Source organism: Lissotriton helveticus, chromosome 2_1 (assembly GCF_964261635.1).
Source record: "Lissotriton helveticus chromosome 2_1, aLisHel1.1, whole genome shotgun sequence".
NCBI lineage: Eukaryota > Metazoa > Chordata > Amphibia > Caudata > Salamandridae > Lissotriton > Lissotriton helveticus.
The window spans coordinates 1,110,356,873-1,110,373,508 of record NC_136059.1 but is presented as its reverse complement, the minus strand read 5'-3'; the positions used below and the strand labels follow the sequence as shown (position 1 = coordinate 1,110,373,508).

General features: G+C 42.8%; 1 protein-coding gene across 2 annotated transcripts in view; it reads left to right on the top strand.

Moving 5' to 3' along the window:
- RIC1 (RIC1 partner of RAB6A GEF complex) overlaps positions 1–16,636 on the top strand; it is an 882,831-nt gene that overhangs the window by 718,971 nt on the left and 147,224 nt on the right. For both annotated transcript variants that reach the window (XM_078675923.1, XM_078675922.1), the window contains exons 17-18: positions 5,135–5,273; positions 6,042–6,158. In XM_078675923.1, the coding sequence (XP_078532049.1) occupies positions 5,135–5,273; positions 6,042–6,158 (256 nt within the window). The remainder of the gene's footprint in view (positions 1–5,134; positions 5,274–6,041; positions 6,159–16,636) is intronic.

The window sequence follows — 16,636 nt, the reverse complement described above, 5'->3', positions numbered from 1 at the left end:
CCTTCTTTAATACCTCGCTAGCTGCCATTGTAGGTAGTTGGTTTTCTGGTGGTTACCCTCCTATCCACTCCCTAACCCCTGACATTAAAAAAGATTTGTTATGTGAGAATTTTGTAGCCCTTTTAGAACGAGTTCTATTTTGTTTTGCCTACTTTGTGCGTATTTGTAATTTTATAGTGTAATACCTGATGGTTGCCTCATGAAAAAGCTTATGCTCAATATTGTAGGCTCGAGTGGGTTATGAGACAAGCAAATGATAAAAGCTACTGAACTTATTGGTTAATTGGGAAACGTTATGTCGGATGTCCTAGAACTGATCTGTTTATAATGATAAGTTACAACAAATGTATCAAGACTGGCCTGTTTATAATAGAAAAACCTGTGTTAAATACGCTAGGCCTTTAATGATGGATTGTAGTGTGTTAAAAGCTTTACCATTGTTTACGGTTGCAAGACGGCTGCCACTTTGCTTCTAATCATGGATGCACTGTGGGAATTTTAAGACCATTATAAAATATGCACAATAACATTCCTAAGATGTCGACCTACTGTAATGTTTTATATCGATTTTTCTTCAATGACAGTATAACCCCTCCTATCCCCCCCCACCCCCCATTTACTTGGCTGCATTGTTTCTAGTTTTAATTTATCTAGTGTATGTGTGTTTTTTAGGTCGAGCCTAGGCAGCGCACATGCACTGTCTGCAGGACATGTTGTTATCTCCTCTTTCGGCTTTTGGCATGCCCATGAATTGCCATTTATTCTTTGTTGTGCCATTTAGAAATCCGGGTATTTTCATTGGTGCATTGGGTCCGATTCTCCCGCTTTTGCATGCTTGGGTCACGCCCAGGCGATTTCACTCATTGTTTGCTTGCGTTGGCCATCCCAATACATCTGTGGTTCCTCCTGGTCATCCTGATCTGCCTTTTTATTTTGTAGGCCATCACCATCATTTTAGGCCTTCATGCCGTTTCACGGAGCATCCACAAAGTGGCAATTTCTGTCCGGTAGCTGTTGAGCTTTTGCATTTCTAATGCTTGTTATTGATAGGTGAGTGGGTGAATGCAAGATTGAGTCAGTTGATGGACCAATAAATACATGAGCATAAGGAAGAGTGACAGACTGCATATACGATGAGTTATTTTGTGCCTAAACTCACCAGCATTTGAGACACTTTCAGTTATTAACCAAACCCATGAATATTACCCATGCTTTCTTTTCTTTTGGGAGTAGAGATCAACAGTTAGTGTGGTTCTCTGACAAGTACCAGATCACTTTTTTTTATTCCCCTCTGCCCTTACCAAAAAAACCTTCTGTGAATACCTATGCCTTCAAGGCTATGAAAAAGAAAGTGAAAATAACCATGAAGTTACCTAGATAAAACAATGTTCTGCAAAGCAAACCCTGCTACAGAAAAACATTTGTTCTCCGTTGAAAAAATTAAAGGCAAAACCTGTGTTCGGGAATCCTCGACAAACACACAGCCGAAAACTAAACTGATGGGTCAACTACCCTTATGCAGCATTCTAGTCTATGAAGCTGTTTGGCTACCTAGCAGTTATTCCCCTGTCTAATGCTGTGTGCCTATGGATTTTTTTTAATATATTTTACTATTCTACCTAAATTTAACAGAAGGGTTTACATTATTCTGTTATGATACTCTTAGTCCATGGATAGTATTATGAATCTGAAGCATGGTTAAAGGCTTCCAGAGTTATAATGAAATGGACAGTAAATGTTGATTTCTTTGTGATAAACACTACACTCCAGGAAACTAATAACAGTTCTGATTTCCCTGAAGAAATGTATCCCAACAGGAAATAGGTATTGCCTGTGTATATTTTTATATACAGAGTTGCACATATTTTTTCTTTATATTTAAAGTTACCCAGCATTAATCTTCACAAAAATCACTTAATCAATACAAGGGCCACAAATACCTGCACCTTCTTGCGCACCCACTAATCCCATTGCCTTGTAGCTGATTTGGATTTGTGTACGCTTTTTAGTTGCCTTCTTGGGCTGTGATGCTGAAGGGTGCGTTTTCACTGCTCCTTTGCTTGGAGATTTGTTATACAGTTATTCAGACTGGCATAATGTATTCTATGATCTACATTTGATCTGGCTCCCTAAAGGGAACCTGCACTTGCCCTCTGGCCCAAGCTAGCGTGTTGCCATCTTCGCTTACCTGGTGTAATACTCTCTCCTGTTTTTTTAGGGAAAAGATCCAGACTATTCAGGCGGCGTTCACGCCCTGTGACACCAGCATTGGGGTGCCAGTGGATTCCCAATCTGCCGACCCTGTCCACTCCTTGTCCACATTTAGGACAGTTGACTCTCTTGAATCCTTAAAGATTCTGAAGGGTCTAAATTCTGGCTCGCCCTTGGACCCCTCTCCAGCTAGGCTATTGGCAGCAATGGCAGTGACCACAAACACAGAAGTAAATACCATCATTAACATTTCCCTTCAGAAAGCTGTTGTGCCACAGGCTTGGAAGTTGGCTAAGATCTTGCCACTTCTAAAAAAGCCGTCATTGGGCCCCCTTAGCCCAGGGAACTACCAGCCTATCTCCCTCCTGCTGCTCTGGCTAAGGTGTGTGAGGAGGTGGTTAATAAACAGCTTACGGAATTTGTGGAAAGTGAGGCGCTCCTGCATCCAGCCCAATCAGGGTTACGGGCATCTCATAGTACAGAATCAGTTCTGGTTGAGGTGTCAGATGCCATTCGTGAGTGTTTGGATGCAGGTGGGGGAACTGCATTAATATTGCTGGACCTCTTGGTGGCATTCGACAGGGTCCCACACTCACTTCTCCTGGCACGATTGGCCAGGATAGTTGTGGCGGGTGCCGCTTGGGCCTGGCTTAAGTCTTTTTCGGAGGGTCGAGTTGAGCAGAGTTGGCTCCCACCATCCTCCTCCTCAGTCAGTGACTACTGGAGTCCCTCGGGGATCCTCCCTTAGCCCCTTCTTTTTAATATCTATGTGACTCCGCTGATACATCTGGCTAAGGAGTTGGGGGCCAAGGTGATGGCCTATGCTGACGACACCCAGCTTCTTTTTTCTTGGGACAAAGATGCAGATTCTGTGCTTCTGGTCCAACACGGTCTATCCTCTATTTTAAATGGTTGGCAGGTGCACAGCTCAAGTGTAATGAAGAGAAGTCAGAGATTCTGCTGTTTGGGAAATTCCCTCCTAACTTTCGAGAGCTCCTTTGGCCTCCTGAGTTTCCATTGCCTACCTCCACAGGGAAGCCCACTAAAAATCTGGGGGTATGGTTTGATGAGGGTCTTTCCTTTTCAACACACATTATGAAGCTGGCTGGCTGCTGTTTTGGCCTTCTCAAAACTCTCAGAAGATTCTATCCCATGTTACCCCAGGCAGCGAGGAAAACCGTTACGTGTGCACTGATCCTGTAGCAGCTGGACTATGACATGGCCTTTTTGCTGGCATTCTGGGCTACCTGTTGAGGAAGTTACAGGCGGTCCAGATGCGGCATCTAGACTCTTACTGGGCACTTCGGCTGGGAACAGTGCTCGTCTTCAGTTGGGATCCCTCGATTGGCTCTCAGTGGCGAAAAGAGTCAAATTTAAATCTCTGGTTCTGGCCCATCGCGCCCTTCATGGCTGTGGTCCTCTTTACTTGCAAAGACGCTTTTCAATCCATGCTCCTGCGCGCTCCCTTCTCTCCTCGTCTCTACGATTTACTCCGATTCCCCGCTTCAAGCTTCAGAGGCTTGGTTCAGATCCTTTGCAGTGAAGGCTGCTGCTGCCTGGAATGCTCTTCCGCTTGTCCTGCGTATTATTCAGGATCCAGTGGTTTTTAAGAGGAAACTAAAAACAAATCTCTTTGTCTGATTCATGTTCCATACCCTGCTAGGCACCGTGCTGGGATACTCATGAGTAGCTGTGCGCGTTACAAATTTATGTAACATAGTCATGCACTGAGATTCCTCTGTCAATGTGTAATAACTTTTCTCTTAACATCTGATGATCCAGACGTTCTGTACTAATTTGCCAAAAGTATTGTTCTAGTTGATGCAATGGCCATTAGATTCCCAAATGTTAGACTAATGTTCTGATTTGTTACCTTTGCCTCAAATTGTAAAGCGCTCTGATATCCTCCGGGATCAAGTTTGCGCTTTATAAAACTTTATAAATAAAATAAATAATATAACTTGCAAAGCAAGTAGATCTTACCTTTAAACGCCATTAACTCACCTTTTAGTTTTGCAAATTCTTGTTGCTGGTCCTGAACTGCGTTGGCAAAAATAAAAACGATCATCATGCATGCACATATGTGCGTCATCACGCGGTGGTGGCCATTTTACTTTTAATTTACCATTCTAAGGTTGTGGCTACCCATCTTGGAGTTATAACTTAAATAATAAAATGCAGAGAAAGGAGCTGCCTGTTAGCAAATTACATCCGCTTTGTCTTCAGAAAAAAAAAGAACAAACAATAAAAATCGTAATAAAGAGAAGTATCTAGGAGCGATGGTGGAGTAATGGGGAAACAGTGGGAGCAACAATGAGCAGGGACGGGTGGGAGAGGAATGGAGAAGCTGAAGGTGATAGGAACAAAAAGCGGAGCAGAGAAAAGTGACAGTTGTGTGGACCAACATGTAGAGCGATGGAATGGGGATGTGAAGGGGGAAGCAGCACATGAGAAAGCAAGCAAGGTAACAGATGCACTGCCATGGAGTACTGAAATACAAAAGTAGTGTCCTCATGTCAGCCATGTAAAATGCAGGTCGTCCAGTCAAAAGAATAGTAAGACAAACAAAAGACGAGGAAGGAAAACCATTGAATAAGAAGCATCCAAATGGGATTGACAAGAAAGCCAACCAATGATAAGCAATAAGCTGATCCAAAGCCCGCTCTAAGTATTGACATTGCACATAATAGGTTTTATGATAACAGAATGTGAAAGTTGTCTGTAAGTGAGACCTAAAAATGAATGTAAGAGCTGTTTTCCTAGTTGTATGAAGATTTTACAGAAAAGATTTAATATTTTCAACCAGTTTGTGTTTTTTGTCCTCTAAGATAGTGGACCCATGTAATCTTAAGCAGACAATTTTTTATGTTCTGTCCAGTTTTGTGCTGAAAAAGTTAGACCATCTATTTTCTTTCCCTTGCAGCCCTAATCCAACTGCCTGTATTCAAGTCCTTCAGGAAGTGTCCATGTCTCGATATATTCCCCATCCTACGCTTGTAGTGTCTGTTACTCTTACTTCCGTAAGGACCGAAACTGGTATCAGCTTGAAAATGCCACAGCAGGTACAGATTATAAGCATTCAGCATGGAATATAGTTATATGATGCAAAATGTTTTTTAAATGGAAAACCAAAGGTTTGGTCTTTCTCCCCTATAAAATCTTAGTTCTTGTAATCTTGAATTAGCTGAGTGGTAGAAGGAATATCAGAAAGTTGGTGGTTTTGTATGAGAATCTTCATGTTTTAACATCTCACAATATAGCAATAAGTTCTCTGCAAACAGTTAAAAGAACAATTTCATGTAAAACCAGTGTTTAATTTGCAAAAGATTAAGTTCCAGGGTACAAAGTTTTCTCAGAAGCCTGATGTGCTATCAAAGGTGTGGGTGCTGACCAGCAATGCTGCATAGTCTTACTTCCACGTATGCCTCTTAAATCCCCCACCAGACTTTGTCTCTTTATCTCACTCTTGTAGGTTATTTTTTTCATCCCTGCTTTCTCCCTTTGCCACTGTTTTTCTGCCTTCCTCCTCTTTCCCCCTTTTGTATTTTTCTTTCTCTTTCTGTGGATCAGTCTGATGAGGCAAAATAAATGCAAGACCCCAAAAGTGAGTGCTGGTGGGCCTCACCTGCAACCGCCAGCTCAAATGAAAAGTTACATCAAACAGAAAGATTTAGCAGTTTACAGTAGACGTGTCGAAAAGCAATGTTTAAAATGTATAAATGTATAAATGTTCAGACTTTAAACCTTTAACAGGAGTACATATGAAGGTATGCTTTTGATGGTTATTGCATAGCACTTGCACTACTTAATGAACCTTTTTCTTCTTTTAGGCCTGTGATGCAGAGAGCATTATGCTGAATCTTGCAGGGCAGCTCATCATGCTCCAGAGGGACCGCTCGGGCCCTCAGATCAGAGAAAAAGAGAGTAGTCCTACACAACGAAAGCTTGTAAGTCGAGAGTTTTTTTCAATAATTTTCTTCTGTGTTTTTAACTACTGTTCCTAACTTGGCAGCCTTCCTTAACTTGAAAGCTGGTGGGTGATTGGTCACTTTGTTCCTTCATTAGAAAGACATTATTCTTCTGATTCTTGTTCTATGTGCAGTAATGGAAAGAAATTGTATACCAAATGTAACTGCCTCTACGCCAGCCCTCTCCCAAGCTCCTTAACTCCAATTAGCATGTTCTAATATTTCAACTTTCTGTGTTATCAATTAATGCTCTCTGATAATCTTAGGCTACCTGTCTAATGACTGAGATATGTATGCTTCTTTTCAATGAATGAAACCTTTTCTAGCATGCCTTTTACAGTGGCATCAAGTTGGCATGTCCGTTAACTGCAGCAGAATTCTTTTAAATATTTTAATTAGGGCTTGAAATGCAGCCTAGATTTACTGCCATTGCCAGTGCTTCCTATTCTACACAGAAGCTGCTTTGCCCTGCAAGGCACTATTACAAAGTCTCTTATGCAGAAGGACAGTGTTGCACTTTGCGGTGAATGCTTCTGACTTCATATTCCTCTCTTTAGAATCTTCTTCAGGCGCCAGACTGGATCTAGAGATTTTTTTCATATTAGGCCACAAGGTGGCATCGTGTGGCTCCGTGCTGGTTCCGTGCCACTCTATAAGTGATGGAGTGGAAACACAATTAAACGCCACCCATGAGGCTGGGGTACAAATGAAGGTAGCCTTCACAACAATTGTTGCAGCTTGTGTTACAGTCCTTTCGAGGCCTCAGACACTGATCCGGCAGACACTGTGCTGGCCAGCAGGGTCACCAGTTTTTCAATTCCTCCTCCCTTGCTATACCGGCCAACAAACTGCTCTCTTTTGCCCTCAGTAGCTCTTGCCCACCTTGTCAGATACTGATCTAACATTTTCTCCAGGACTGCTGATCTTTCACATCCAACAGAGGGGTCGTGCACATTATTATAAACTACTATGCTACACCCTTTCTTTACTCCCTCCTCTCCTCACATTCCTCCTACATTGAAACGAATTTCAGAAGAGCACCACTCCTTCAGGAAGTGTGCCTGTTGCTGTCCAAAGGTGCAATAGAGAAGGTACCAGACTTGGACAGAGTTGGAGGTTCTTACTCTTACTTCCTTGTTCAGAAAAAGGATGGGGGCCTCAGACCTATCTCGTACTTATTTCCACTTGATGCTTTCCGCTGGATTGACAAATTCAAGATGCTTACGTTGGCCCAGATCCTCTCCGCTTTGGATCCGGCTGACTGGATGGTGTCTTGGACTTGCAGATAACATATTTTCATATTGCAGCTCTCCAGTCTTGCAGGGGTTATCTGTGACTGCAGGTGGGCTCGGAGCATATTTTTTCATTTTCCACTCTTGTCTTCAGTGAAGAGCTTGCTTCACATCATTCTTTTGGAGCTGCGAGCCATTCATCTGGCTCTGAAGTGCTTCCTGCCATCCATCAAGGGGAGGCTGGTGCAGGTTCTTACAGGCATTACCACTGCCATGTAGTAATAAGCAGGGTGGGATCCAGGACCTGCACCAAGACGCCTTGCGTCTTTGGAGATGGTTTGGAGGGTGTCTTATTGGTCGCCAATCACCTGGTAGACTCCCTGATCCCAGGCCAGATGAACTGAACACACGTTGCCTGGCACATTACAAGTGGCAGCTACATCCTGAGGTGATGCATGGTGTATTCAACCAGTGGGGAGAACCCTGGCTAGATAGTTTGGCCATTGTTGAGTGCTCACTGTCATCAGCTACACTTTCTGTAAGCTCACCCATTAGGATCCGCATTCCGGTTTGAATGAAACAAGGGACTTATGCCATTCTTACCTAAGCCCTGAAAAAGATCTAGAAAGTAGGTACCCAAGTCTCCCTGGTAGCCCAATACAGTGTGGTACCTCAGCTCAAAAGCATGAGTTTTTGTCTCAAGATCAAGCCACAACAGGGCAGGGTTTTCCACCTGAATCAACGCAATCTACACCACATGTGCCGGAGATTAAGTGGTTGGCAATTTATTGCATTTTATTTGCCGTCTGCATTGTTGATGTTGTCCACAAAATCTGTTTATGCCTGGCGCAAGGACAAATTTGTGGCCTGTCTGACATACACGGCCCTTACAAGCGAAGCTGTCAAATGCCCTTTTATTTGTGTTGCCTTTAGAGCCCATCAAAGCTTTGCCATGTGCACTATTAAAGGTTATTTGTTGGCCCTTTCAGCTTTTTAAAGTTCTTAAAAGATTTTTCACACACTTCTTTAGATGCAGTTTGTGATGCCACAACCTTTTCTTGGTCTTGACATTTCTTGTGTGTTCATAGCTGCTTGCTTCGTCTCCTAACTTTTAAGACTATCTGCCTCATTGCGATAATGTCAGCTTGTCGCTTGAGTGAACATCGGGCACTTTAAGTGCAACTGTCCCACTGACTCTTTTTCCCGGACAAATTGGTGCAATCTTATTCTCAAAGTTGTGACTGCCTTCCCCATTCGGGAATCCATTACTCTGACAGCGTACTTTGCTCCCCTTATCCCTCGAAAGAGAAAGAGAGGCTCCACCAGTTGAACTTAAAAATGGCTTCAAGCTTTTACATTGATTGTACCAATGACTATAGAGGGGCCGGTCAGCTTTTTGTGGAATTCTCCAGAGTGAAGAAAGGGAAGGCGGTGCAGAAGAAGACCTTGTTGAGGTATATAGTACTCGTCATAAAGTTCTCTAGCACATTGGTCAAGAGGCAGCGTCTGGAAGGTCTGAGAGCTCTTTCGGCTAGGATTAAGGCTGCTGTCTCTGTGTTGCATGCACCATGCCTGCCCCTGAAATCTGCCAGCTTGCGATGTTGTCATTGGTGCATATGTTCAAGAAGCACTACTGTACTGACAGCCAGGTCCAGCGGGAAGATCATTTCATCCAATCAGTTGTGCAAGGCTTATTAGTCTTGGCACAATCTACTGAAGCTCCATGTTGGGGAGGTACCGCTTTGGTATCTATTCTAAGGTGAGGAATTTTACGGTTCGATGTATCCATCTGAAAAACCAGTTGCCTATCTTCAGGAACGTTTTTTTTGGGGGGGGTGGATACTCTAACTGCCGATTCCTCACTACTCTTCACTTCCCCATTCTGAGGAGTGTCTCTTTTTAACTTCCAAGTTAGTCATCAGCATACTGTTACCAATTGTCCACGCTCTGTGTCTGAGGGTTCAGAAGGGGAAAAAACAAAAAATTGTTGTTGCTGTTCATGGTTGCCACTTCCATGTTATTCTGCTTTATTATTTTTTGTGTAGTATGGAACTAGCGTGGAGCCTCACAATGTCACCTAGTGCCGCGCAGGAGCACTCTTATGAAAATTATCTAGATCCAGTAGACAGGGGGTAGGGGGGAGCTTATATTCTAATGTGAGAAATATGTGGTAAGACGGAGTAGCAACCAGAAACAATGTTACCAAAGGTAAGTAAGCATGGTAACAGATCTACAGAAAGTTTAAGTTCCTATTGCTGGGTATGGCTCTTTTCAAATTTGGTAACCAGCCTTCCAGACTCCTTCTCCTTGGAGGAAAAGAAATACATCCAAAGGTCATACTACTGCTTCAACAGCAAGTCACAGTCCTATTGGTTTATTTTGACAAAACCATTCCATAACCAATTGACTCCCAGTTATACTCATAACTTAAATAATGATCATTGAACTTCATAAGGTTGATTTAAATATAGAAGTGAATAAAATAATACACTATTTACAATAAGTAAGAATCTCATGCTATAGCGATCTTCAAATAGTTTTTCCCAATATTTGCTCTATCACATATAAACACAATATTTTGTCATTTACAAAATGAGGGTACATAGAAACAGTAGCAAACTGCAGACAAGGGAGAACAATGTGATGTGAAGTCTGAATAAAGAAGTATTTAAAAAAGAAGAATGCAGAAAAGAGCAAGCAAAAGAGAGTGGAACTTCTAAAAGAATTGGAGAACGCTTTTAAAATGAATGTAGGGAAAGAAACATAGAAGGGGAAGACAGGAGAGGGAAAAATAAAATAAAACATTAGAGCTACTGTTAAGAAGTAAACTCCACACAGGTTAAGTTGAAGGAGAGGAGTTTATTGGAACCGGATTCTTCAGTGCCAACTACTGGAGTGAGCTCCCCAACATTCCAAGGCGAGCTTCACTCCAACATTCTACAGGTGGGAGGGACCAACTGAGGGGAAGGGGAAAACAGGGAGCGAGGGGCATACCATGTTATAACACACCTCCCTCTGTAACACAACATTATGGGTACAAGCAAAAAGGCAGTAAAAAGACAACAGCCTAGCTTAAACTAAAAGGAAACCAAATGAGCGGAAGCCCCAATTATGCAATAAAATACAGTACATTGAAATTGCATATAAAAACCCTTGGTACAAACCATAAGTAGGAGGAAGAGCGGTGAGCACAGAAAGGTATACATTACATGCTGTAGTCAGCTTGCCATGCTGGACACCTACGTTGCCGTGCAACTCTTCCTATACTTGATTCACCTACCGCTTCGCCAGAGTCATCATTGCTAGAGGGTTTGGAGACATGAACATTAGTGCAACAAGCCAATCTATCCATGCTCCACAGATTCCCATCTTCTAACAAAACAGAATTATTGTTTACCTTCCTTATTCTAAGGGGTTTCGAGAAAACTGAAGGTTTAGACTTCACTAGAGTAGGTTTCTTGACCACCACCCAATCCCCGACCATCCATTCTCTGTCCCTTGTACCCCATTTAGCATCATACTTGTCTTTGTACTTTGCTTGATTTTCTTTCACCTTCTCTGAAACATTGTTCCTGTCAACCCACACGGGGGAACCTCCATTTAACCAATTGGGGGTGAGCTTAGAACCTGGGTTTCTGCCTTTAAGAGAGGTAAATGGGGAGACTCTGGACACTGTATTAGGTGTGATGTGATATGACCACAACATTTTTCTTAAACAGTCTACCACGGAATCTTTAGTTGACACAGCTAGTTGAATGGTATCCTTCAGCATTCTATTTGCCCTTTCTACTAACTCATTGGATTTAGGAGAGTACAATGGAGATTTGATGTGAACAATGGATAAGTCGTTCAAGAATTCCATCATCTCATCTGAGGTGAATTGCACCCCATTGTCCGTCATCAATTCACTGGGGATGCCCTCTTTTGAAAAGGTCTCTTTAAGAAACTCGATGAGGTAAGCAGTGGAGATGGAAGGGACGAACTTGGTGGTAATCCAATGGGAATGATAATCGATCAGAACGAACATGAATTTTTGGGAAAGGTTTGACATATTCAATGGGCCAGTAATGTCCATCCCTAGTTTATCCCACGGTTTTGTAGGCACGGTAACTGGAACCAAAGGAGCTTTTCGCACATTCTTGGATTTGTCACTAGTACCACACTCAATGCAATTTTTTACAAGTTCTTCAATTTGTGTGTCCATTTTTGGGAACCAATAGCTTTGACGAATTTTACTTTTCGTCAGACTCCGACCCGGGTGACCTTCATGCCCTAACCGTATGATGTGACCTCATACCAGACGGAGGGACTATCTTGTTACTCCTCCAGACCATGTCTTCCACAATGGATAATTCATCCTTCACACACCAGAACTCTTGGAGATCCTCTGGCACCTCCTCTTTTTTCTCTGGCCAGCCCTTTGAAATCATTACTTTCAATTTGTGCAAAACCACATCTTTCTGAAGTGACTTCTCCCACTCCTCTTTTTTTATGGCCGGGACATCAACCGCAAGGATGGTTTCTTCTACTTGGGTCTCCTCAGGTTCATTTTCCAAAGCTGGCATATGCGAAAGACAATCCGCCAAGGAATTTTTTGAGCCAGGGACATGTACAATGGAATAGTTGAACCCTTGCAGTCCTAGAACCCACTTGGAGATGCGTGGAGTAGTATTTTCTAACAGTTTGGTAGCAAATAGCGGGATCAACGGTTTGTGGTCCGTCCTTAAGCAGAACGGAATTCCCCACAAGAAGTACTTAAAATGGTGAATGGCCCAGTAACACGCAAGTGGCTCTTTCTCGATGGTGGAATAATTCTCTTCCGCAGTCTTCAAGGTTCTTGAAGCAAAGGCTATCACTCTTTCTTCGCCATTTACCATTTGAGTCAAAGAAGCTCCCAACCCTTTATTGCTAGCATCAGTTGAGTGTGTGGACTTTGCATTAGGATCAAATGTGTGCAGAATTGGGGCATTCACAATGGCTTCTTTGACGTGTTGGAATGCTTGTTGGTGCACAGTGCCCCATTCAAATTTGGTTCCTAGTTTGAGTAGTTCACGGAGAGGTTGTACTTGGTCGGCAAAGTTCTTCACAAACTTCGACATATACTCAACCAGGCCCAGAAAGGACTTCAATTCCTCTTTATTTTCCGGAGCAGGAGCAAATTTGACTGCGTCCACCAAACTGGCCTTGGGTTTGATACCTTCGCTTGAAATGGTGTGCCCCAGATACACCACCGACTGCACCCCAACCTTACATTTTTCTTTCTGGGTCGTGACTCCCGCTTTGCTGAGTTTAGACAGGACCACCTCCAAAACTTTGTTGTGCTCACTTTCAGATGCTCCATAGAGTGATATATCATCCTGGAAGCAGATAACTTTTTCAAGGCCTTGCAGAATATTTTGCATTATGCGCTGGAAAACAGCAGCCGCAGAAGCAAGTCCAAATGGTAACCTTGAGAACTGATATGCACCAAAAGGGGTTATGAAAGACGTGAGGTGCTTTGAATCTGGGTGAAGGACAACCTGGTGGTAGGCTGAGGACATATCTAAAACAGTGAAATACTTTGCTCCTTGAATTCCCATCAACATTTCATTAATGTTTGGGAGGGGGTGTCTGTCCACCCAGATGTTGGCGTTCAAATCCCTGAAGTCAACACAGAGGCGGATGCCCTTCCCCCCCTCCCCTTTAGCCGCTACTACAATGGGGGCCAACCACTCTGAGCTTTCAATACGCTCTATTATTCTGTTTTCTTCCAGTCTGTTCAATTCTGTCTGAAGGGGTTCTCTTAGCAACAAAGGGACAGACCTTGCTTTGTGTACAACAGGTTTAGAATTAGATTTCAGATTGATCTTGTGGAGGAACCCTTTAAGTTGCCCTAACTTGTCTGTAAATACCTCGGGAAATTTCTCACAAACCTCCTTCCCAACCGTAGGCCTTTCAATCAGCAACACCTATTCAGGAGTGTTCGGATCTAATTTGATACCTAGGTCTTTTTGGTGTTTCCACCCCAACAAATTAGATCCTTTTTTTGTGATATACACTTTACCCAATGTAGACCTATCTTTAAAATCAATTTGCATTAACAACATTCCCACCAAAGGAATGTGGTCGGTAGTGTATCCCCCTGGTTTGATATCAGGAGGCAATAGATTATACTCTTTATGGCCTGAATTCTCCTTGAATGCATACTCATTAATGAGAGTGTAAGGTGAACATGAATCTGCAAAGACATCATATGCAACATTGTCCAGTAATATTTTGCATTCAGGATATGCATTCACATTCTGTTCCCCAATGTTCAACACTTGAAAAATAATGTCCCCCTGCAACAGTTGGTCCGACTCTTGGACCACCATGTGAGTCGTACTTTTCTTTTCGTGGCATACCCTTGAAAAATTGCCTCTTTTCTTGCAATTACTGCAAGTGACTCCCCTCGCTGGACACTTTACATCATTAGCTAGATGGTTTGGGTTACCACAACTGTAGCACTTAGGCTTGTTGGGCTGAACACTATGCTTATTCGCCTCAGGTTGGCTAGACTTACTTTTAACATCTCTCTGGACTACTTAGTTCACACCATTGTCATTAACTTGTTTAACCTCACTTGCCTCCTTCATTTCATTCATACAGTAGCTTGTGTGCTCAATGCTGATGGCAATATCAATAGCTCTTTGTAAATCAGGGGCTTCTGCTAAGAGTCTCCTGAATTTTCTTTTCACATGTGCATCTAACTAATTGGTCCCTGATTAAGGACTCAGTAAGCAGACCAAAATCACACGTGGCTGCCAAACCCCTCAACACTGCAATATAATTCTTTACTTTCTCATTTTTACCTTGAGCCCGCAAGAAAAATTTATGGCGCTGAAGAACTATATTGATCCTGTCACCAAACTGTTCTGCCAATTTTTTCACTGTAGCCTCATACACATCAGGTTGAACCCCGCCATCACCTCCCACATTGACGTTAGCACCATCAACAGCTACTTCAGGTAAGTCTTCGAACACATCCCTTCCATATTTTCCCAAATTATGCAGTACAATGCGTTGCTTCCTTAAAGATGAAAATCTATTTCCTCCTATAGCAATTAAATATGATTCAAACAAATTAAACCATTTTTTCCAGGAAATTATTGGATCACCTGCTTCATCCAAAAATGGTGGTGGCTGAGACATATTTAAGGCTGTCATGATAATAGCTAAAGAGAGAGAAGAAAAAGAAGAAAATAGAAGGAGAGAGAGATGACCAGAATAATAAGAAATGAACCCCCAGAGTGGGTAAAAAAAATTAGAAGGTAGGGGGAAATTCGTCCAATTGCCAGATCCTAGGATGCGCAAGATATATTGAACAGGCCTAGGTAATGAAAATACACTGGCAATGCTGTGGAAAACACCAGAAGGATACTGAGGGTAACAAAATAAATCTGTGTTTATACAGATATGATGGTACCAAGAGAATACAGCATTTGCGTTATGTAGGAGTTTAAATGGGTTGCTTTTGCAGACACTAAAGATTATAAAATAAAGCGCCTACACCTGTATTTACCACCCAAAACTCTTTTCAATAACACTTTGACTACACAATTGATTAGGAAAAAACACGTGCACCCTCTATGCTTGCAGGTCGATGGCCGTAGGTGAAAACTACAACTAATTCTGACTAGTTAAATAGGTAACACGCAAATAGAAAGAAATGTCAGTCACAGTCTCCCTCTGACAACAAACCAGCACACGCCTTGAATGACGAGCGCTGTCTTCCAGAAGCAATTTACCGTTCCCTTGACCAGCGTGAAGACGGATCACAGTCATGCAATGTTCCTTGTCAACGGGACAGTTCCACTGACCGAAACAGGTAATAAAAAGAAAGAAAAAAAAAGAAGGGCTTTACACGACGTCTCCTACCTCTTTTTTTTTTTTTTTGCCCATACACAATAAGAACAAGAGGAATACTGTAACGACGTAGCCACACCGGAGGGTTCCAAGTTGTCACCGTAGATCAGGTCGGGACCAGTGGGCACAACCGCCAACTCGTCTCGTTTACCTCAGGGTGGTTCACCTGAGAGGTAACTGAGGGGCGCAGGATTCAGGCAAACAGGATCTTCTACGCTGAAAACCTTTCCCTTCACCGCCTCGAACTGAAGGCAGTCCGTCACCGCTCGCTTCTCTTCTTTAGGAACTGACATGACAGGAACCCTTAAGGCGGTGCAGACTCTTCACGTAGCCTTCCCACTCCGGTCACCAGTCGGAACAAACAAGCGTCCCGTTGCCTGGGAAACTCCGTAGGCAGGGATCTGACGTGACTGAACAGCAAAAGGTCACAGCAGGTTCACCAGCGCAATGTTTCCACACCAAAACCAGGCGGAACGAGCTCAGCGTCCCGTTGCCGAGGAAACACCATCACATCCCCGGACACAGCTCTCAAACGAATGAAACGAGTGCTGCCACGACATAAAAACGTCAGAGTCTCTTAACCCTTTCTTTGTCACCGATGAGTCACAAACCTCGATAATCTCACAAGAATTCTTCATAAAGCTAGAACTGTGACAGGGGTGAATTCAGCTCCGCGACGCCTCACTGCTGATCAGTAGACTTCTTTAGTTGGCAGTTATCACAGGGGAAAGAATCCAACCGTCCCCAGCACGGTATAAGTCGCCAAAATGTTAAGAAGTAAACTCCACACAGGTTAAGTTGAAGGAGAGGAGTTTATTGGAACCGGATTCTTCAGTGCCAACTACTGGAGTGAGCTCCCCAACATTCCAAGGCGAGCTTCACTCCAACATTCTACAGGTGGGAGGGACCAAGTGAGGGGAAGGGGAAAACAGGGAGCGAGGGGCATACCATGTTATAACAGCTACTTAGAAATATGATGTGAAAGAAGTACTAGTGAGCCAAACCTTTGTTGTTAATTCTTTTAATCAATCACAAAGTCTAGATCAGCCTTTACAATGTTTGGTGTTTGGCGACATGTTCTACTGATGTTTAGAGTGCAAACCAAACATTTTTTCTAATTATATGTTTTGCGATAAATACCTTAGCATCGCAGTTTGGGAAAACAGTAAGACCATTAACGAAAACAAAAAAGAATGGCTGTCAAATCAGTATATGGGTAAGTAATTTGTTCAAATCTCCACTATCCTCTATTGCGCCATATGATTATCAGGATTCTGGCCTTAGAGGTTCTCCTTATTTTAAATAATCATATACTTAAATAGCTGTCCACTTCCAGAAAGT